The sequence below is a fragment of the Lynx canadensis genome, chromosome A2 (assembly GCF_007474595.2).
Source record: "Lynx canadensis isolate LIC74 chromosome A2, mLynCan4.pri.v2, whole genome shotgun sequence".
In the NCBI taxonomy this organism is placed as follows: domain Eukaryota; kingdom Metazoa; phylum Chordata; class Mammalia; order Carnivora; family Felidae; genus Lynx; species Lynx canadensis.
Genome location: NC_044304.2, coordinates 65,329,855 through 65,353,154, shown reverse-complemented (window position 1 = coordinate 65,353,154; position 23,300 = coordinate 65,329,855). Strand labels below are relative to the sequence as shown.

Below are 23,300 nucleotides of genomic sequence, written 5' to 3'. Positions count from 1 at the left end.
GAGGATGTCACATTCTCTCTCCTTATGGAGGAGACCTGCTAACATTATGGGGGGCTTTCTGGTTTTCTGTATACTTTCATTTCCGTGGAATTTACGTACTGATGAACTTACGTACACATATCCCAACAAGCTGGGGTGAGTGGCTAAGTCAGGGTCCTAAGAAGGAGACCGCGGGGTTCTGAGGAAGGTGGCTGTCCACGCGGCACCTGAGGCAGCCCCGCGCCCCCAGTTCCCAGTATTGAACTGGGTCACCGGCCGGTCCGGTGTCCTTCCTGAGGGGCCCAGAGCACAGCTATCGGGCCCGACCGCCCCTAGCTTATCCTGGGGGAGGATTTTGAGTTTCTCAGAGGGAAATCCACATCAGATGTGGGGGCAGGGGTGGGAGGTGAGGCTCCAGGTCGGCAGATTTCAGATGTTTTGGCCGAGTGACTTCACCTCCAGATGCGAACGAAGTTGAGTTTTGGATGGGACAGAGAATGTGACATCTTTGGATTGTGGATAATGCCAAGTGTGACCGTATGACCACTGACTGTCCCCTTTCTCACCTGTGCCGTTTCCTTCACCGGTCCCTGGATCTTTCCAGAACGACCGTTACCCTGCGTACCTTGCAGGACTCACAAGGAGCCTGGGCCCAGAGAGGCGAAAAGCTTGCCTGAGGTTGCACAGCGGGGCAGAACCGCGGCAGGTGTAACCCTCAGGCTTTCTCTCGGTGAGGCTGAGCTGGGAACAGGGGGGCCAGGACCAGACGGACCGGTGGGTGTGGGGCTGGCACAGCAGGGGCCCTGTGCGTCTGGACTGAAGCTTGGGAGCAGGGCCGCTCCTGGGCGGCCACTTTCTTTCTGCTACTTCAAATGGCATTCAGGGCCTTCCTGTTGATTGTTTCTCGGATGAGCGTAAGTGTTGTGACCTGCCTCATCCATCCTGGGACGGTCTGTGCCATCCACATTCAAATGGCACGTGTGAGGTTTTGACGGCCTGAACGGTTTACGAGCCGCCCTTGGGCAGGAGTGGCCGGGATGCATGTGACACGGGGGACCACGTCCCTCCGCTCTCTATCACTGCACTTCCCAGCCATACCGCCGTGTGCACAGACGCACAGGACTGGGTCCCTGCTCTACCCGGTGACCCAGGACCCCTTCTCCCCCTTGCACTGTGCATACCAAAGTCACGCGAGACCCGCTGATGGCGACGGGACCTTGGAGGGCAGGGGCTGGGTGCTCCGAGTGACCAACAGCCCCCCTCCAGCCTCCACGAGGTTCTCGCCTGGAGCCAGTGCTTTGTCCTGTAGGAGGACGCACCTGTGCCTCTTTCCCAGTGGCCTGCCCGCCTTATTTACGCGGAACGGCAGATCTGTGGCGCGGGGAGAAATGTGCAACTCAGGCAACGGGGCCCATCTCTGTATTTGCTCACAAGATGCTGCTTCTCTGCTCGGCGTGGACCCCGGTGACCTCTTGGCTTTGCAGCCAACGCGCTTGGGGCTGTGTCACGGCACGGGAATCTCAGGTCACTAGGACTTTGCCTCGTATTTTTTCTTCGGCTCCCTTTTACCCTTTGGGCTGTTAGGGCCCTGTAAACGTGAGGCAAGTGCCATAAATTGTGGGCTCCGGGGTCCACACCACGTGGGCAGAGCTCTCCCTGGGCGCTCGCGTGTGCACATCACCCTTCACCAGCTCCTGGGCTCAGTGAGGGCTCCAGGCCAGGGTGGCCGGGAGGGCTGTGTGCACCTGAGGTGGTCCCTGGTCTTCCCGGGGCTGCAAATGCTCCACTCCTCTGTCAGCCCAGCCTCCTCCTGCAGACTGGGGTGCCCGGCCGTTCTGGGAGGGCTGGCTCTCAGGCAGGCAGGACCGTCGGGGCTACACCCGGGATGGCCGGTCCCCCTACCTTTATTGCACGGGTTTCACACTGGCAGCGATGCAGTAAAATGCGAAAGGATCAGTTTGGCACCTAAGGAACAACCACCTTAAAAAGGAACGCTATCCTTCAACGCAGTCAAGAGTACAGTGGCCTTTGCGGTGTGAACGAATTAATTTCCCTGCCTCTGTATTTGTGGCGATCAGAGAGATTTCCAGCTCCGGGTGAAAGCATTTGCTTTCTGCTCTGTCCGCGGGCCCTTCCTCGGTGGACCAGCTGCTCTTTCTGAGTGCAGGGCTCAGATGGACCACGCAGCACCCGCCTCCCCCACTCAGCCCTGCACTAACAGGAACGGGGAACCTGTGTGCGGCTAACTTGAGCGGTGTGTTTCTAAATGCGTTATTTCAGGGGGCCTGGAATATGCCCCGAGCACCTTCTTAATCCGTGCTTATATTTAAAACATCCAGGGGCGCCTGGGTGGCGCAGTCGGTTAAGCGTCCGACTTCGGCTCAGGTCATGATCTTGCTGTTCATGAGTTCGAGCCCCGCGTCGGGCTCTGTGCTGACAGCTCGGAGCCTGGAGCCTGCTTTGGATTCTGTGTGTGTGTGTGTGTGTGTGTGTCTCTCTCTCTCTATCAAAAATAAACGTTTAAAACACTCCAAACCTTCACATGTGCAAGCATCCACACCACAAGCACTTGCTGAGAAACCCCCACGGGTCCGGGGCCCGTGGTACCTGCTCAGGACAGTGTCTATGCCCTCGTAGGTCCTCAGCCAGAAAGAGAGGTACAGTTTGTTGTTGACCGCAGGACCTTCTCACGAGGTTAGGGACGCGATGAAAGCCCCAGAGAGGCTTCCTTGTGTGCCAGACTCCTTCTGGGCCAGGTGGGGGCAGCCTGATGGCCCTGGGGATCCTGGGGGAGCCATGCCTCCACTGCCACCTCTGGTGGGGCCGCACGGCCGCGTCTCCTCCCACACGCGTGTCGTGACGCTTGGCCTTGACAACAGACCCCGTGAGTCACGATCAGATGGGTGACGCTGTCCCCGTAAACACCCAGCAGGCCCCCGAGCAGGGACAGAAACCAACAGCAGCAGCAACCCTCTTTCCCCAGCCCCGAAGGCGTCTTCCCCACAGGCCCAGGGTATCCCCGCTCCCGGCCGTGTACGTCAGACCGTGACGACAAACCTGAGCGCATCCCGTCACACACTCGGTTTGGGCTGCTCATGGAGTGAACCCGGCACACGTTTTGGTTACAGTGGACCCGTTCAGAGGCACAGACGGGTCGGTTCTGGCTTCGCTGTGTGATCACAGGCCGTTGAAATACCTCCTTTGACGCGCTCCAGATCAGGGTTTCTGCAAGTGGACCGATGGGAGGGTGCGGGGCGGAGCTGCGAGTGGAAGTTTGAGCCGTGCGTTTGGTAGAATAGGGATTCCATGCGCACTTGCTCACTTGTGCCACGAATACGCGGCGCTCAGTAAGTTCTGTGCCCGGAGCGGGGAGGGGGAGCCCCACGGTTTCTCCTCAAGGGGCCCCTCTCCAGCGGTGAAGGAGCGGGGAGTCTGGGACACCGCAGTAGAACAGGGTCACCGACGGCACCAGGGGCGACTGGATGGGCCCCGACTAGGGGTCAGGAGAACCTTTCCGCGAAGGTGGTATATACACCTGTCCTTGAAGGAGACACAGCTTTCCAGGTGGAAAGGGACATCCCCAACGGAGGCACCCCACATGCAAAGCCTGGCCAGAGGAGGAAGACCCCAGAAGCGAGGGGTAGGGGGGTGGTGTTCGGGGAGGGCTGGGCCTGGGGGCAGCTGACGGCTCTAGCACAGTGACGGGGACCTCCAGAGGTGCGGACCTCGCGCGGGTCCCTGCTTCCTCTGCTGAAAAAGACTGGCACCGAAGGCATTAAGGGTGTTTGTGTTTCGGAACACGTTCTCCTTGGGGCACGTGAGCAGAATGGGTATCAATGTAGGGAGAGTCACGGCAAGGATGTTCTTGCACTTAGCACCTCAGCCCCTGGACCTCCGCACCCCTGGCCGACCCCGTTGGGCCATCCGGCTCCCCCGAGTAACCGCGGCTCTCTCTCCTCTGCAGGTGCCCTTGCTGGTGTAAATCCTCGGTGAGATCAGATCGCGGCAGAAACCCACCCCCGTGAGCCATCCACAGTCCCCGCTCGAGGACGCCGCGTGGCAGGGGGCGTCGGGACGTGGCGGACTTTCTTGTCTACAGGCCAAACGCACACAGCTGGTTTTCAGTCCTGCGACATGGTTCCAAGAGAGGGCAGAATTCCGCCCTGCTGCACAGCTTAGGTGCCAAGGAGACGTGTTTGCCTCTGAGTATTTCACGTTGCCAATAAGCCTTTCTTGTTGGCAGGTTAATGGGGATCTAAATGCGGGAGCCCAAGACTACACTTCGTGGTGACCTTTGGCCAATGCTGGACCTTTGAGAATTTACCACATAGATAGATGGTTGCGACCATTTCGCTGTTTGAAATCTTTTGAATTCTAGGGAGATACGGAGAAACCGACTGAAACGATCCAAATGTCAGAAGCTCTGTGACGTTTTGCTCGTAACAAAAGAGCCAGAAGGCTTTTTTCAAAGTTGACTGTCGAGTCATGAAACCGTTGTTTTGTCCCTCAAATATTGGGAGTTATGACCTCCCGGAGGATCGCAGACCATGATCTGACCAACTATGCTTTTAAAAATCACCTGTTCCCACCCAGAATAAAATCGTACTTGATGTATGGACAGGCATTTCTGATTCTCCAGGGGTGGCGGTGACAGAGGTCGGAATGGCATTGGCGTGGACGGTCGGTGCCCCACCTTGCAGGTGTCCCCAGTGGGCTGTGAAGTAGAATGAGCCTCCCCCAGGAGGGCTGTGTATGGAGCCTGGTGACTTCCCTGGGAACCTTCCGAAGTCCTGCACGGGGCCCGGAGCGGGGACGTTGGGTGTCTGCGTGTAGCCAGGATCGGATCAAAATTGTGCTGGTATTTCATGGTTTGTGTTCAGTCTGGGTGCTTTCGCCCAACAGATCAGAGTCACCCCTGTATCACATGGAAGGCTTTTCGAAGGACACGGTATTCTGCTGCCGGTATTTATAATGAAGTTTAGACACAGCACTAGTCTCTCACTTCTGTCTCTAAAGCACTTTGTTGCATTGGGAAGAGCTCTTTAAGACATGAATAGAAATCAAGAGGAGGTCGTGAAATAAAATCTCTGTCTTCATCAAGCAACGGATACACGGTGGGATCGTTTTAATGTCTCACGGCAGATCCAGGCATCACGTAGAATGGAAACTTTGCTCTGCGTTGTCCAATGGCCGTTGCTCACTTCCCGGTGGGGCAAGAGCGTCAGCCGGTCCCTCTCAAACCACACTGTCTCCACTATGTGTCTTTTAGTGCCACAAATAAAAGAAAATGAATTTCATTGTGTGGAAGTTGTGACTTTATGCTACGGTTTGTTGGGATGCCCGTAGCCCCAAAGCAGAAAGGAGAGAGTCATTTTTTTCAATCAACACATATGACTGCCTCTCTACTCCTCTGGACAGCAGAAGGCAAAACAGATGAGAATCCCTGTCCTCATGGAGTTTACTTTATAGGGGAGGGGACAGACCATACGCAACATAAGCAAAATATTAAGTATATTTGGAAGCTGATAGTGCATAGAACATCAGGAGAAGGGATGAAGAGTAAAATAGGACGATGAAGAGAGTCCTTAGGGATACAGTGATGTTTGAGTAGAACCCTGAAGGAAATGAGAGAGCAGACCATGGGTGGATGTGTAACTGGCGGGGGAAAGAGCAGGTACAAAGGCCCTGTGGCAGGATTTGCTCAGCGTGTTGGAGGGACGAGGATAGTGTGAGGCATGGTGGTCATGCAAAAATACGCTGTTTCCCAGCCTCTGAGCCCTGGTCTTTGCACACAACTTGCCCCCCCCCCCTTTTCCCATTGCAGCCTCGCTCTCCAGCCAGACCAAGAGGGGGGCAGACACGGCGGGGTGGGGGTGTCCAGAAGGGGACCTCAAAGATGAGAAAGGCTGTCCAGTTAAGCGCACCCTACCCGTTTCCTTTCTCTCCCGAGGGAAGGGTTCAGCTTTATGCTAAATTTATCCTTTGCTGGGATTGTGTTACGTCCCGTATCTCGAAGGCTTGGGCTTTGGACCGTGGAAGGGGGACTGATCCAGCCATGTGGGTCGTGCGTTCATCTCTCCCCCAGGTTTTCACAGTTGTCCCTGGTTGTGCTCGGTAAACCTGAGTGGTGGCGAGGCACCGGTTTCCAGAGGAGGCAACTGAGGTCCGAGAAAGTTGAGCAGCTAACAGAACAACTCGATCACGTTCTTCTTCTCACGCCGGGCTCCCCTGTTCCTCCGGAATTTAATCTGAACTCCGTCTAGAAGACTCCCCGGGGCCTGTATCCCCTCCCACCTGTGTCCTTCATCGCTGTGGAACCGGTGCCAGGTTGTGGGACATACCCAGACAGCACATGGCCCTCCCCCATGCCTCCTGTATTTCCCCTGCCAGAAACCCGCCCACCACCTGCCACCCAGCTCAGCATGGAGCCTGCTTGGGATTCTCTCTCTCCTTCTGCCCCTCTCCTCTGCTCTCTCTCACTCAAATAAAAACGAACAAAACCGGAACAAAACAAGAAGAGGAAAAAGCAGAGAAAAAACTCCCAAGCCCTCCTCCCTCTGTGTTGAACGGTCTGTGGCTCCCGCTGACTGCTTCTTACCTCCCCCACAGTGGGGACGGGACGGTCAGAGGGTAGGGCATGACCCAAGTCTCCTGGGGCAGGTCCCGATCAGCTCTCTCCCCAGCAGGGGCCACGACCAGGAGCCAACCTGTCAGCGCACAGGGACACCGGCTCGGACAAAACGTGGCCCAGGGGAGTTCAGGAAACTGACCCAATTAGCCACCATTACTCCTCGGGTGGAGGCGTGGAGGGCAGGGAGAAGGAGGGGTGAGGGCATCTGAAGGGAGCAACACTGGAAGCGTGGAGAAGCCGCGAGCCCTCAGCAGGGCGGCTCGGACACACGCTCAGGAAGAGCCCTGGGGGGCTCCTCACTGGGCCATTTCTATCACTGAGACATTCCCAGGGTCAAGGCCACTGCCTCCCACCCCTGCGTGTTCGGCCGGAGATGCGAATGTGTTCAGAGCTGAAGGATCAGGACGCGGTTAAGTCGGCACCTGCTCACGAATGGTTTGGCCAAGTTCCCCGATCGGGCACGGGGTAGGTGAGGGCGGGCAGGTGGCCCAGCCAACGGAGGCCGCTCCCTCTGCAAATGGAAGAAAACGCAGTAGACGTTGCTGGACTCCCGGGGCGCCTCACGGCTCAGTTGAGCATCCGACTCCTGATCTCAGCTCGCGTCTTGGTCTCGGGGTCGTGGGTTTGGGCCCCACGTTGGGTTCCATGCTGAGTGTGAAGACAGTTTAAAAAAAGTTGCTGGGGTCTCAGATCCCAGGCCCTTGGGTGGGTCCGGACTCAGGCAAAGCAGGAATATTGGCATCCACACATTACACCCTCGCCTTCCTCCTCAGCCTGAGCTCCCTGAATACTGGGTGGAGGACCAGCCCCGATGGAAAGACCCATCCAGAGAGGCAAAGGGCTTGGCCAAGGTGAAACCGCAGCTCTGGCGGGTGCCTTCTCCAAACCCGCTGAGGTACGGCTGGGGCAACCGCTCTCCCTGGCCACCGGCTCTCCTCACCCTCCAGACCCGGGCCTGCTTGTCCTTTCCCCCACACACCACATGGGCTCGCTCTTCCATGCTGGGCACGAGAACTCCTATTCATCCCTCAAAACCCTGCCACCTCCCACAGGAAACCACCCCCAACCACCCCGCTGGCCTGCAGAGAGAGGCAAAGATGGCCCAGATCTCCAAGCGGAGCCTCCTACACTGTGGCGTCCGCACGCAAATCCACTGGCTTCTGTGACAGACGGGAGCTGTGTCATGCTCCCTTAGGCTCTGCAGGCCTGGGGACGGACAGTAGTGCCGCGGGTGGGCGTCGTTTGAACTGGAGGGGATTTGCCTCCAGCCGGGACCCCAGGGTAGGCAGTGAGCCCAGGACGTCCACATGGAGCCTGCATTTCTGGATCTGGTCTGCCTGCCTGTGGCCCTCCCTCTGCCCCGCTCAGCCTTGAGGCAGTAAAGCAGAGCATCCCAGGTAGAAAGTTCCAGAAGGACTTGCTTAGTCAATGGCTACTGAGCAAATGCCGAGTTGTGGGGAAGAGGGGAGTCTCCCCAGGTGGCAGCTCGGGGTTCCGGGATTGTCCCCTAGGTGCAGGGAAGGGGCGGCTGGGGGGAGAGAATGGAATTACCAGCAGGTCTCAGGGACCACAGGGCTATCCAGGCCGAAGGCAGCCTGATGCAGGGCTCGAACCCACAGACTCCACTGAAGGAGTCACTTGCTCAAGCCAAGTGGTCTTATGCAGCTCAGTTTCAACCTCCCTTGGAGTGTGGATCTGGGTGCAGCAAGTGGTGGTGGCCACAGCATAGACACCTCCTTGCCCAGCTAAAAGATAATCAAGGGCTCTCCTGTTACAACCTTGGCCAGAGTCTAGGGATTTCTATTGGGCAGCGAATGCTTGGCGGTGGATTCCCCAACACTTTCAAGAGTTTCCGGCCATAGTCTCATTTGTATTCATGCCTAGATGGGGAAATAGAGATCCGCCAAAGGCGGTGAATCCTGAATCCTGAAGGACCCCTGGTAGGTCCTCTCTAGTTTGATGACATAAATTCAGGGGAGGTGACCAGTGAGCTATCCTAGTCTGTAAGGAGTTAGGGGCACAGTTAACCTCAGAGGCATTGCCCAGTTACCCACCCACCCAACGCCAGCCATCTAGGCATTCATAGGCCCACAGAGAATGATAGCCACCACAGACAAAGATAGAGATGCTGTTGGGGCACACGTCACTCCTGCCAAGGTGGCACACTGTTGGATTCATTCACAAGGATGGCTGCACTTGCCCATCCCAGTCAGGGATCGGTGAGCTATCCAGTGCGTTGGGAAGTAAATCTCTTAGCTTGAAATAGAAAGTTGTTCCACGTTTCTTGCAAAGATGGGCGCTGCCAGTGAGGTCTTCCCACAGCCGGGAGCGTGTCTGACCTAGATGACCACAGCCGCGTGGGGGTGCGAACATAGGTACTTGTGTCTGATTGAGCGAGTAGTTATGATCAGAGGTGTTCAAGGCACTGGAGGTTCTGTCCACCAAAGTCCAACTCTATAAGTGACTTCTCAGGGGGGTTGATTATAGGTATAATGACATCAGGTATAGAAGAAATTCTGGTCATGGGAGGGTGAGAGGGCCATGGGAGGGTTCTGTAGCATCACGGACACAGTGGGGTTTTTGATGACAAATTAGGCAGTCTGAATGGGTTATTCCTCTTAGCAGTGGCCTGGGAGGGTACAGATAATAGTGTTACCTTTTCAGGCCGAAGTCAGAACAAAGGAAAGAAAAAGAAGGGGTTTCATGTTCAATTAGACCATGAAGTCTTGAGCCATGTCTTGGGTGGGAACCGTCGATCTCGATGTCAGCTGCTTCTCCCTGTTGTCAGTTTCTTTAATGTCTCCCGAGCCTGCACAGGACCAGGTGTCAGGTGGGACCTTCTTTAGCTGTGTCGTGTGTGTCCAAGGCTCAACACCTTTCAGTTTTGCCTCCGTGTCAGTGTCAACAGCACTTGGCAAGGTCCCTTTCGATGGAGTTCAAGGACTGTCTTCCTCGGATAACATTTCCAAGACACCCAGTCGCCAGGATCCAGACTGTGAATGACAGGATCCTTTGATCTGGGGAAGCATCTCTAACCTGTTGATAAGCTTGAGCATAAGACATCAAGGACTTACAGAAGCCGGTCACACCAGCTTGAGACAAGGGATCAACGGACTGTCTCATGTGGAGTGACTTTGTTTCCCAAAGTGGGCACTGTGAACAGTCGGCAAGACCAAGGTCAACATCTTAGGCCACGAGAGTCCAGTGGTTTCAGCAAGTTTAGAAATTAGAAGTTTGAGAATCCTGGGGCGCCTGGGTGGCTCCGTCAGTTAAATGTCCGGCTTTGGCTCAGGTCATGATCTCGTGGTTTGTGAGTTCGAGCCCCATGTGGGGCTCTGTGCTGACAGCTCGGAGCCTGGAGCCTGCTTCAGATACTGTGTCTCCCCATCTCTCGGCCTCTCCCCTGCTCATGCTCTGTCTCTCTCTGTCTCTCAATGATAAATAAATATTTAAAAAAATTATAAGTTTGAGAATCCCATTAGTTCTCTCAGTCTTGCTAAATGGTTGAGGGTGACAGGGACAGTGAGAAGTCCAGAAGTTTGCAAGGCTTTCATTAAGGCTTGTATGGTTTGCCCAGTGAAGTGGGTGCCTCGATCACTGGAGATTGCAGAAGGTACCCCAAGTGAGAAACATATTCTCCAACAATTTCTTTGTCACCATGAGGGCCTCCACCTTGTGACAGGGGACGGCTTCAACCCACCTGGAAAACACATCTACAACAGCAAGAACATGTTAACCCCTGCTAGGTGGCAGTTGAGTGAAATCAAGCTGAGGTGCTCAAAATGTCCGGAAAGAGGTCTGAGGGCTCTGGGGACAAAAATAATTTTCCAGAATTATGGGTCTGATAAATCAGAAATTGCTAGTAGACTGTTTTTACAATTTCGTAGAAGTCTCCCCACCAATGTCTATCCATAAATTTGAGTCCTCTTAATTGCACCATGGTGGGCGAAGGGATGGAAAAAACAAAAAAGTAGGGTTTGCCAGGGAGCCAGGAAGAACCGAGTGAGTGGCCATCTTGGGGTTCCCAGAGCCCTGATTATTCATTTAATTTCCAGCCATTGTTTTCCATCCTTAATTTCTCTGATTCAGGAGCAGACTGTCGCCATGTTGCAAGGACATCAGGATGCCAAAAGTCTGGCAATGAGGGGTCAGAAGTGAATGGACTTCATCCACAGCTGCTACAATCTTTATAGATTCCGTCACTGCTGCCTTTGCGTCAAGGTCAGCCAGGCCAGTTCCCTGATGCTCAGGTTGTCTTTCTAGTGTGAGCCTCAGTTTTGATGACAGCAACATCAGAAGGTAAGGGAATGTCACTAAGAGCATTGCTTACTTGTAGTGCATTTTTTATTGCACAGGGCTTATATTGGGGTCAGAGAGGATGCAAAAAAAACCCCTTATGTTATGTTTCCATAACGTCACCAAATCACGGACGATCCCAAAGGCGTACTGGCAGTCAGATAAATGTTAACGGTTTGTCCTGATAACTGGCCTGTCCTGCTAGGGCCCGAAGCTCCTCTTGTTGGGCTAAATCAGCCCAGGAGATTTCTTTTCTGAGGTAGTTCAGATTGGGTATAATAACAGCATTGCCAGCTTGGAAATTCCCCCTTGCATTTTTACAGGTTGACCCATCAACCAACAGAATTAGATCAGGGTTAGTCAAAAGGGCAGCTTGTAAATCAGGACACGGTGTCATGAAATGGGGCATTACCTCACGGGGCTCACCTCATGGGGCATTATTACCTCGTGGGGCTCACCTTCGTCAGGTAGGGTGATGTAGCAAGATCGAGAACGTTGTAACATTTAAGATGAAGATTACGTGGGGAACGCAGAAGGATCTCATAGGAGGCTAGTTGGCTTGCGGAGAAATGTTGAGTGGATTCAGAGTTAAGGCTTCAGACAGAGTATAAAGTTGGGAATAAACATCATGTCCTAGGGTCCAATCTGCTGAGGCTTTCACTAACTCTGCAGCTGAGGCTGTAACCTTAAGGCAGTTGGGGTAGGCATGAGCCACAGAGTCAGGACATATGCAGGAGCAGGCAATAAGCCAATGTCCATGGCCAGGTCCCTGAGTGAGCCAGCACTCCCAGGGCCTGGTTAGGTCTTTCATGCACAAGCAAGGTGAAAGGTTTTGAGTAATTAGATGGCTCTGCAGCAGGTGGCTCTTGTAGCACTTGTTTTGTTCTTGTTTATTCATGTTTGTCTTTCCAAGGAAAGGATTTGGGAACTAAAATTTTAGTAAATTCACGGAGGAAAATTAGGAGCCCATAGCCCACCATCTCTGGCCAGTCCTAGGAATCTATGAGGCTGTTGCTTGGTTGTGGGCCCAAGGAATTCTTGGATTAGCCTAATTCTTTTTGGAGATGGCTGGATTCCTTCAGGGCTTAAACTGTGACCCAGCTAATAAACACTGTCTGGAGATCATTGTAATTTTTCCTTAGAGAAATTTTCCTTCATGTTCTTCTTCAGCTAACTGTTGCAGCAAATAAACAGAGTATTTTATGGATGACTCTAGAGTCACAGAGCACAGCCAGAGACACTGGAGAGGGTCGATTTCCTGGGGAATTAGAGGTGCTTCACTCTTGATAGAGCACTTGGGAGAAAAAAGAATGGGTGTCAGGCAACCCCTGACGCATGACTGTGTTTTGATGACAGTCCCCTACGAGGGTGCACTGGGGGAGATACTTGTATCATTTTAGGTTCCTGGCCTTGGAAGCTAATGGCTTCCAATGCCAAGTCTAAAAACTTGGCAGACTTTTGGGGTTTGGGTTTTTTTTTTTGTTTTTAATTTATTTATTTTGAGAGAGAGAGAGAGAAAGAGAGCACATGCACACAAGTGAAGAAGTGAGGAGAGGCAGGGAGAGAGAAAGAGAGAGAGAATCCCAAGCAGGCTCCCCACTATCAGCGCAGAGCCCGATGTGGGGCTCGATCCCACGAACCATGAAAAAATAACCTAAGCCAAAATCAAGAGTCAAATGCTTAACCGACTGAGCCACCCAAGTGCCCCCAGACTTTTGTTTTCATCATCTTGTTCCAAGGCCTTTTCAAAGTGCTCGGCTATGGTCACATGTCCAGTCAAACCAGTAGCCTCATATCCTGTTTTCTGCCTTTTTATCAACCCACTGATCTCAGGAGATTATCCACTTACAGGGCAACTAGAGTGGGTTGGGTTACACCATGCATTATACAGAACCCAGAATGCTGTAGGAGGAATACAAACAGAGGGACTTTAGAGTTGGTGACAGGGGCACTTGGGTGGCTCAGTCAGTTGAGCGTCTGACTTCGGCTCAGGTCATGATCTCCCAGTTCGTGGGTTCGAGCCCCGCGTCAGGCTCTGTGCTGACAGCTCGGAGCCTGGAGCCGGCTGCTGTGTCTTCCCCTCTCTCTTTGCCGCTCCCCTGCTCGTGCTCTGTCTCTTCCTGTCTCTCAAAAATAATAAACGTTAAAAGTTAAAAAAAAAAAAAAAAAAGGTCGGTCACAGATTCATCTGCCTTTTGCTTGCATGTTTGAATAACGGACCAATCAGTGTGGGCAGGGAAGGCTCTACAAATGGCTTTTAAAAGATCCTTACTGTGCACCTGGGTGGCACAGTCAGTCAGGCGTCCAGCTCTTGATCTCAGCTCAGGTCGCGATCTCGCGGTTTGTGGGTTCAAGCCCTGCGCCGGGCTCTGTGCTGATGGAGCAGAGCCTGCTCGGGATTCTCTCTCCTTCTCTCTTCCCCTCCCCGGTTTGTGTGGCACGTGCACGCTCTGTCTCTCAAATATAAATAAACTTAAAAAGCATAAAAAAAAAAAAAAGACTCAATGCTATTTTGTGGGTTTTTTTCCAGACCCTCTTGAAGATCAAAAATCTTGAATGTTGCCCTTGGAGTGACACCGGTCTGCTCCCACGTCCGTTTGGAGGCTTCACCAGGTCCTTCTCTCTCACAGGTGCACACGCTTGAGAAAGATCTGGCAGCCCAGGCTCAGAAGCCTTGAGAAGAACTCCAAATTCCTCAGAATACTTCTGCAGATCCCCCCGGGTGTAGACAGTTCTTTACTGCTCCCACTTTGGCATTTGGCCAAGCAGTGAAAGATGCCTGAAGAGGGCCCCCTACAGCCTTGGGAGGGATTTAAAAAAAAAAAAAAAAATTATTATTATTGAGAGACAGAGCATGAGCGGGGGAGGGGAGGAGAGAGAGGGAGACACAGAATCCGAAGCAGGCTCCAGGCTCCGAGCTGTCGACACAGAGCCCAAAGCGGGCCTCGAACTCATGAACCCAAGAGATCACGACCTGAGCTGAAGTTGGATGCTTAACCTACTGGGTCACCCAGGTGCCCCAGGGAAGGCGGGGGGGGGGGGGCTTTATTTTAAAAGGTAACTGCCTAATAGCATCTGCAGAGTGGAAAGGCAGCTCAGATGAGAATCAGTAAACCCTGAGTGCTCAAAGGAGGACAGAGAACAGCGGAAGTCACGTCCGTCTTGCTGTCTTTTGTTGTAGGTGCCTCTTACATCTGTAATTTTTCATTAGCCTTTTGCAAGGAATATTTCAATGAAGCTATTTTGGAATCCCTAAGCCTTTGGAAGCTTCCGCAACCCAGTCAATACAAGTATCCCATTCCGTTTGTCCGGTTTTGGAAACCTTGCTTTTCAAACGTACTTCGTACGTGAACCACCCTAATTTGGAACATTCCTCATAATGGACGTTGTGATTCCAGACTGTTGGTAGTAGTATTTTGCCATTTGTACAGACGTCCATACTTTCCAGGACTATCGTTCTTAGACATAAAATAAGCTGGCACAGCAGAAGATAATGCGTTCAACTCTTTGGGATTTAAGGATTTTCTTTCTTTAGTTAAATCTTGGGTCTCTCAGAGCTAAACGAATACCTACGAGGGGTGTGCCACGGGGCTGAGGACTGGGGGGTGTCTTACAGTCTATTTTGTTGCGCGGGAATTTTCTGGAGGTTGGCAGGTGACCTACTGTCACTCTGTCATTTCCATGACCAACTTCTGCAAACACAGGAGAGAGGATTAGATGATGAGTGTTCTAACAGCTTTCGAGTGGCCAACCCGTGCTCACAAATTCTTCGGCTTCTGGACTTTCGAGATCCCCATTTAGCGACAGCTTTTACCTATGTGCCCGTTGGCAGGTTAATGTCAATGCACCTGTTAATGGGCACCGTAACAGAAGCCAAAAGTAATTGAAGAAAGAGGGCTGTGGACACGGGCGGTAACCAAAGAGATGATACTACAGAGTGGCCAAAAAAAGAAAGAGTCCTTTGGTGTGCACGGCTAGGAACTCCCCATATGGTACTACAGACTGAACCAGCAGACCCCAAAGGATGGGGGCTGTGGACTAACCAAGGGCTGGGGACTCAGGTTCCAGGTGGAGCCGCCTACCAGCCCAAGCTGACCCTGGACTGAAAAGTCAGTTAGGAGGCGCCTGGGTGGCTCAGTCAGTGACGCATCCAACTGTGACTCAAGTCACGATCTCACGGTGCATGGGTTCAAGCCCCGCGTTGGTCTCTGTGCTGACAGCTCGGAGCCTGGAGCCTGCTTGGGATTCGGTGTCTCCCCCTCTCGCTGCCCCTCCCCTGTTCACACTCTGCTCTGTCTCTCTCTCTCAAAAATAAATAAACACTTAAAAAAATGTGTTTTAATTAAAAAAATAAAAGTCAAGTCAGTTAGATCAGGAGCTAGATGCAAGACAGTGGCTCGGGGGTACCACACCTGCGTGTCTCATAGTCACCGAAGTTAGCAGAAGTCTCCTTTGGATCCTGTCACTGCCACCACCAAAAATCTGTTAAAAAACAAAATTCAACTCAGTACATTTTCTTTTTTTTTTTAACATTTAATTATTATTGAGAGACAGAGACAGAGTATGAGCAGGGGAGGGGCAGCGAGAGGGGGAGACACAGAATCCGAAGCAGGCTCCAGGCTCCGAGCTGTCTGCACAGAGCCCAACGTGAGGCTCAAACCCACGAACCGTGAGATCATGACCTGAGCCGAAGTCAGACGCTTAACGACGGAGCCACCCAGGCACCCCTGAACTCAGTACATTTTCAGATCTTATGGGCTTTATTCCACTCTTCATGACTTGGGCAACACCCCACCCAGCAGACGGAAAGGAGGTCTGAAGAGCTGTACCAAGTGAAGGACTCTCATAGGCAGAAGGGGGTGGGGTAAGGAGGCTACTAGCAAAGACTAGATGGTTTGTGGCAAGGACACCTTCCTCTGGGGACTCGGGGACTGTCGGGGGCAGACTGCCTCTCCAGTGCTGACCAGGTAATTCGGGAGCGACTGCCTTAGGATTCCACTCCCAGGAGACGCCGACACTGTTAGGCATCAGGTCTCTGGGTTGGGTTTAGCAAAAGTGCTTCTACTTGGGGTCTGTTGCCCTTTCCAAAAACAATATGCATCGGGGATGTAACACATAGAAGTCGTTTTTGTTTCTCCTCTCACCATCTAATTGAAGGTGATAAACTTTTTATTCCCAGTTCACCACCAGGAACTTACTGGCAAGCCTGCCTTACGCTCCACCAATTCTCCCCTTTCTGACCCCTTCTTTGTGAGCTATAATACATTCGCGGAATCAGAGCGGGTGGTGTTGAAACACTATTCTGTCTCCGTTTTCACTATTACTTAATCTTGGGCTACAGTTAAATACTCACCACCAGAACGTAGGTGAATGCTGTCACCAGCTAGGCCCCAACAGCTGACCTTGACTGCCCTCACAGAACTCTGTCCCACATTCTTCCTTTGCCTTTTTCCAGCTTAGGTCTTACCTCGGGCAGGTGGAAAGCGAAACCCCCCTCCCCCCCTCCAGCCCGCGCAGACCAACCACCTAGATCAGTTGGAATGTCACCCGGGGCGGGGGGAGGCTCACAACCAGCACAGGCAGATGGGCCAGGGAGTGACCCCAAAATGACTGACAACCACCTTTACCCCATTGTAATTCTAAAATCTCCGCCCAGCGAGGAACACAAGCCTCATTCACAGAACAATGTAACACAAGCCTCATTCACAGAACAATGTACGTTGGGGCATGTTGCCTTAAGGCGCATGCGTGAACTTACCCCTCCCAAAGACGAGGGTGCCCTATTTACATATTCACCCTAACCCTAAACAAAAGGAGCCCACGCAGCCTCTCTTGGGGAGCCCTGGCTTTGGCGGCCAGCTACCTCAACTTCCATAAGTGCAGCAAATAAAGTTTTCCTCGTGGGACAATTCAACCTGGTGCAGCTGCTGACTCTGCAAGGAGTGAGCTCACCTTGGTTCGGTTACAGCCGCTCTAGGATTCCTTGGTCCTCTGAATCCCGTTCTCAAGGTAACTCCTGAGGATTGGGACCCCCGGCCCAGCGTCCCACAACGTAACGGAATTCTGACAGCGGCCACCTGGAAACGGAGTCCGACCCCACGGGGCTGCCCCTCCCCCACGCCAGACGCCAGCCAGGGGTGCAGGCCCTCCCCTGTGCTCCTGACCGACCAGCTACGTAGGCCAGAGGGTCCCACGACCCTTCCTGGGGTTCAACTAACTTGTTAGAGCGGCTCACAAGACTCAGGAAAGCACCTGACTTGCTAGATCCGCTGCTTTCCTCTGAAAGGATCTAACAGTCAGTGGGAGGGGCTGCCCCGGGCGAGGTCTGGGGAAGGGACTCGGGGCTTCTGTGCCCCACCCCCAACACCCGCTCTCCCAACACCCCTGCACGTCCACTGACCCAGCGCTCTGATAGCCATCCTTTTTGGTTTTTTCTGAGGCTTCACGGCACAGGTAGGGCGGATGAGATCATGGGCCACCGCTGATTGAGCTCCATCCCCAGCCCCTTCCCCCCGCCCGCCGCCACCCTCCCGGCGGTGGGGTTGCGCTGGAACCTTCCACCCTTCCGATCACGTGATTAGTGCCCCGGGCAACCGGCCCCCGGCCCGAGGAGCTTTCCGGAAGTCTCCGCGTTGACGCAGGCTCAGGTGCTGCCGAGAGGGGCCCGTTCCCGTGCGCTCTGCAACTATTTCGGGAACTGGTTGTAGCCAAAGAGAGAACCGCAGGCCCCACGTCGAGTCGCCTGGGCCGAGCCCAGTCACCAAACCGGGGCTTCCTACCTGCCGGAACTGCAGTCGCCACCGCCCCCCGCACCTGCAGCCTTAACCGGCCCGTCAGGAATTTTCTGATCAGCCTCAGGGAGCTAATCTGTCACGTGGCCCTCTCCACCCCCACCCCATCCCCACCCCAGGAAGATGAGGTAATCTGCACAAGACCCACTTCCCTGCCCCCCGAGGGAAACTGATCTGGCCCGAAACAGTCCTTTCTGTCCTCCTGCTGGTAACTTGCAGCCCCACCCTCCTTCCTGGAAAGACCTTGCGTCTAAGGCGCCCGGGAGCCCTAGCTAGATGGGCTGCTGCCTGATTGGAGAATCGCTTAAGGACGCCAATTAGAGCTTTCCCGTGGGCTCAGTGCATTTTGGTTTTTAGCAGAACAAAACTGAATACTCCAGTAAAATGCACGCTCCTGTAGCAGATATCCCAGGGATGTTAGGAGCTGTGCGCCAGGGACAGTGGACAAAGACCTATGCAAAGTCCATAACTGGACTAGAGGGAGAAGGAAAAATGAGAACTTGCATTCGAATTCCCACGGCACAGGGTCCCCAAACCGTATACGCTGCCAAAATGAGGCTTCTCTTTACTTACAAGCATCAGAAAATGCTAATTTTACCCAGAACCTTTTCCTCTGGGTTTCCTGTCGACGGTTTTACCGGTGTCTAAAATATTTCATTTGAAACCCCTGATTGCATCTGTGAATTCCAAATGAAAGGATATAAGAAACATTCCTCATTCTTTAATAAAGCTGTGGACGCCTTTGCCTCAGCTAGAAAATAATTGCACTAAAAGACTAACACTGGCAGACATTTTTTTTCCTGAATGTTGAAAATTAAGGAATTGACACGCAACGGAAATTAACAAAATGGACTGTTTCTATGTTGTTATTCTGGGCACACGCAGCAGGGCACATTTATTACCTAAATGTTGCTGTATTGCAAATGTCACTTCAGCTGACTGCCACTGAGACGCGCTCACCGGTGGCATATATTGCCAACCGGAAAGAGCACTGAGAGGGTGATTCAAATGGAAATATAATCATTTATTAAGTAAGATCTGCTTCAAATACTGTCCTGGCGTTTTCCCCGTTGCCCTTAGAGGGAAATGATTAGATTTTTTTCTTTTTATTTATTTATTCATCTTTTGGCAAATTTTCTTCCTCCTGTCGTCCAGCATTTTAATTTTATTTTAATGTTTATTTTTGAGTGTGTGTGTGTGTGTGTGAGAGAGAGAGAGAGTGGGGGAGGGGCCGACAGAGAGGGAGACACAGAATCTGAAGCAGGCTTCAGGGTCTCAGCTGTCAGCACAGAGCCCAACGCAGGCCTTGAACCCCCAAACCGTGAGATCGTGACCTGAGCTGAAGTCGGACGCTTAACCGACTGAGCCACCCAGACGCCCCCCCCCCACCTTTTTTAATGAAACCTTATAAAAATCTTACCAGAGAGAGGCTTTGTACTAATCGACCCAGGGAACATGACACGATCAACTCTCGTTCACTCTCACTGATAACCTGATAGTGATGATAATGATACACAATATGTCACATAATATTCATAATCTTTGTAAATATCATGAATCTATGAAACACTGAGAAATCCTTAAGAACTGTCGAAACCAAACAGTGGCTCTTCTCCACGCTCTGCCTATTTTTCTGTTATCTAGTCACTCAACAAACCCAGGCTGAGCGCAGATGCTTTTGCCCCCTGGAGTGCAGGGGACGCAAAGGATCTTTGTTCTGATTCTCCCCAGCTGAGAGCAAGCTGCCCAAGACCAAAGTCTCCACCCTCCATTGAATACCGTCTACACCCATATAAGCCATCGTAACCCAGGTGCTGTCAGTGGTGCTGGGAGAAAAAGGGTCTGTACTGATAAAAAGAGAAGCTGAACTCTGAGAACGAACAGGGGAACTTTACACATCCCCCTGAAGGGAGGGAGGGGGCTGCGGAAGGAAGGGGGCCCGCCCGGGGTCAGCTGGCAAAGGTTCAGGTGATCTTAGAAGGGCGTCCACAAGGGGGTCTCCAGGCGGACCGTGAGGAAGGTGTGTTGCTTTGGGTATTTATACCTGTGCCCCAAATAATTCTCTGCTACTGGAGAGAGTGAATTTGTAGAGACAGAAACCCCACAACAATCACATGTTCTTCTATTCATTGATTCTATCCACAAGCCCTGAATGCCTCCTCTCCACCAAGCCTTCGGCTGCATGGGGTCAGATCCCTTCTGCTGGGGTATTTGTAATCTGGTTCAAAAGGGAATCAGGGAAGGGACTAACACAGAGCAGGTTAAGTTTGTTTTAAATATTAGCATGAAAAGAGGTTTGAGGACGACAGAGGAAGGGGTGATCCCTGCTGACCAGCAGGACTGAGAGAGCCTCACCAAGAATGTCCTCCTGCATTTGGTCTCCTGCAGAGGTGGAAGCTGGGGCGGCCAAGGGCAGCAGGAGTGGGTGGGGAGGGGTGGCCTTCCGGGGGAGTGGGGGACATGCACCCTTGTCAGACAGCCTCACCTCAGTTCCTTAACTCTGTCCTAGCATCTCTCCCTGTCCCTTTCTAATCACTCCCTCCTCTCTGCCCCGCCCCTCTGCCTCTCCCCCTGCCTTTCCATCACAAGCATAATTCCTTTGAAATGTATAGAGTATTGCTTCAAATTGATCATACAGTATTTTTTGTCCTTCTTTCCCTCACCATTATTGAAGTTCATCCACACCAAATCAGAGATCAATAGCTCATTCCTTTTTTTTTTATGTTTATTTATTTTGAGAGAGAAAGAGCACAAGTGGGGGACAGAGAGAGTAAGAGAGAGAGAGAGAGAGAATATCCCAAGCAGGCTCCACACCATCAGTGCAGAGCCCAACGCGGGGTTCAGTCCCGTGAACTGTGAGATCAGGACCTGAGCCAAAATCAAGACTCAGATGCTTAACCAACTGAACCACACAGGTTTCCCAACAGCTCATTTCTTTTATTGCCATGTAATAATCCACTGTATGGATATACTACAGTTGCTTTATTCATTCACCTGTTGATGGACATTGGGTTGTTTCCAGTATTGGGCAATTACAGATGATGTGGCTGTGAATTTTGCCTACGATCCCTTGCATGAATGTGTGCTTGCTTTACTCTTGGAAAACTAGCTAGGAATAGAAAGACTGCGTCATATGGCAGATGTTGATTTCGCTTTTGAGGAAACCGACAAACTGTTTTCCACATGGCTGGCACCCTTCTACATTTCCATAAACAGTGCATGAATCTCAGCTGCTCCCCATCCTTGCCAACACACCGTATGGTTAAGTGTGTTAGTCAGGGTTCTCCAGAGAAACAGAACCAGTAGGACGCGCATACGTAGGTAAAAAGAGATATATTGGAAGGAATTGGCTCAAATGTGTTTACAGATGATGGCGAGTCCAAAATCTGCAGGGTGGACCCTCAAGCCGGAGGACCAGAAAGAGCATATGTTACAGTTGAAGTCCCGAAGCTTTCCGTGGCAGAATTCCCTCTCCTTCGGGGGAAGGTGGGTCTTTTGTTCCTTCCAGACCTTCAACTGATTGGGCGAGGCCCATCTACATTATGGAAGGCAATCTGCTTTACTCAAAGTACACTGATGTATGTGGTAATCTCACCACAAAACACCCTCCCAGAAATATCCAGAATAATGTTGGACTATGTATCTGGGCGTGATGGCCCAGCAAAGTTGACACGTGAAATTAATCATCTCAGTTAGTTTGTTTATATTTTAGCCATTGTAATAGATATGTAGTGGTCTCTCACTGTGATTTTAATTTGAATTTTCATAATAACTACTAATATTGAGTATTTTTTAAGTGCTCGCTTTCACCTGTCCATCACCCTTGGTGAAATCTTTGTTCAAGTTTTTTTGCTGGATTTTCTTATTAAGGAGTTTGAGAATTATTTAGAAATTCTAGAAATGTCCTTCATCATATAGATGATTCACAACTGTTTCTCCCAGTCTGTGCCTTGTCTTTTTTTAAAAAAAATGTTTAATGCTTATTTTTCAGACAGAGAGAGAGAGAGAGAGAGAGAGAGAGAGAGAACGAGCGGGGGAGGGGCAGAGAGCAAGGGAGACACAGAAGCCAAAGCGTGTTCCAGGCTCTGAGCTATCAGCACAGAGCCCAACGCGGGGCTCGAACTCATGAACGGGGAGATCATGACCTGAGCCGAAGCTGGGCACTTAACCGACCAGGCCACCTAGGCGCCCCAGCTATGTGAATTTTAGAATGAACTTGTTGAGTTCTACACAAATGTCTGCTAGCGTTATGACTGGTGTTGTTTTGAAACTGTTGGTCAACCTTAGGGACATGCGTGCCCATTATGAACACAGTATATTTCTCTGTTTATATAGGTGTTTTTCAATTTTTGTGCATTTGGGCAATTTTTTGCGGGTTTCCATGTATGACTCTTATATGTCTTGTTGGGTTTGTCCCTAAATTTCATATTTTTAGGTACTATTATAAATGATATTTTTTTAAATTCTGATTCTTCATTGCTCGTGTACAGAAACATAACTGATTATTCTATCTTGCTGCTCTTGTTTCTAGAACATTGCTAAACTCATTCAGTTCTGGTGGATTTTTGTTGGAGATTCTCCTATTTTCTTTTTTTTTTGAAAAAATGTTTAATGTTTATTTATTTTTGAGATACAGAGAGACAGAGTGTGAGCGGGGCAGGGGCAGAGAGAGTGGGAGACACAGAATCCGAAGCTGGCTCCAGGCTCTGAGCTGTCAGTGCGGAGCCTGACTCAGGGCTTAAACTCATGAACTGTGAGATCATGACCGGAGCCAAAGTTGGACGCTTAACCAACTGAGCCACCCAGGCACCCCTCTCCTATTTTCCCCTGTATATGATCATGTCGTCTTTGAATAAAGACGTTTTATTTCTCTCATTCCAATCAATGTTTTTAATTTCTCTCTCTTGCCTTATTTTACTGGCTATTCCTTCAGTTCAAACTTTAATAGAAATAATATGAATGGTTATGCCTATTCCTTACCCTAGAAAATCACATTCAGTCTCTCAATAATAAGTCTGATGTTAGGTGTAAGTTTTCATAGCTGTCCTTGATCAAACTGAGGCTGTTTCTCTCTATTCTCACACTGCTCAGAGAATTTATCAGGAATGTATATCTATATCTATTGAGACGACCATATGGTTTTTCTAATTTGTTAATATGATGAATCATTGATTACTTTGCAAATGCTAAAGCAATCTTGCATTCCTGGGATAAAACCCACTTAGTTATAATGTATTATCCTTTTTATATATTGCAGGATCTGATTTGTTAAAACTAGCTTTAGGATTGTTGTGTCTATGTTCATGACTATATTGGTCTAGAGTTTTCTTTATCTTTTATTTTAATGTTTATTTATTTTTGAGAGACAGAGACAGAGCATGAGCGGGGGAGGGGCAGAGAGAGACAGAGACACAGAATCCAAAGCAGGCTCCAGGCTCTGAGCCATCAGCACAGAGCCTGACGCGGGGCTTGAACCCACGAACCGCGAGATCATGACCTGAGCTGAAGTCCGATGCTCAACCGACTGAGCCACCCAGGCGCCCCTATAGTCTTCTTCTAATGTCTTTGGTTTTAGTAGCAAGGCAATAGTCATGGGTGAGTTG

The 23,300-nt window shown here is 51.3% G+C and overlaps 1 protein-coding gene and 1 long non-coding RNA gene across 4 annotated transcripts in view; one reads left to right on the top strand and one right to left on the bottom strand.

Moving 5' to 3' along the window:
• The window catches only part of COBL (cordon-bleu WH2 repeat protein), a 272,018-nt gene extending 266,739 nt beyond the window's left edge, over window positions 1-5,279 (top strand). For both annotated transcript variants that reach the window (XM_032592371.1, XM_032592370.1), the window contains one exon: window positions 3,944-5,279. In XM_032592371.1, the coding sequence (XP_032448262.1) occupies window positions 3,944-3,961 (18 nt within the window). In that variant the 3' untranslated portion in view covers window positions 3,962-5,279. The remainder of the gene's footprint in view (window positions 1-3,943) is intronic.
• An 8,122-nt stretch (window positions 5,280-13,401) lies between these two features.
• On the bottom strand, window positions 13,402-17,415 carry LOC115508704. 2 transcript variants are annotated; one of them, XR_003967087.1, is made up of 3 exons: window positions 17,307-17,415; window positions 15,319-15,388; window positions 13,402-13,706 (listed from the first exon to the last, which is right to left on the bottom strand). It is a non-coding gene; the product is annotated as an uncharacterized LOC115508704 (long non-coding RNA). The 2 variants fall into 2 exon arrangements; XR_003967086.1 differs by lacking the exon at window positions 17,307-17,415 and adding an exon at window positions 16,859-17,293.
• Window positions 17,416-23,300: the final 5,885 nt, after the last annotated feature.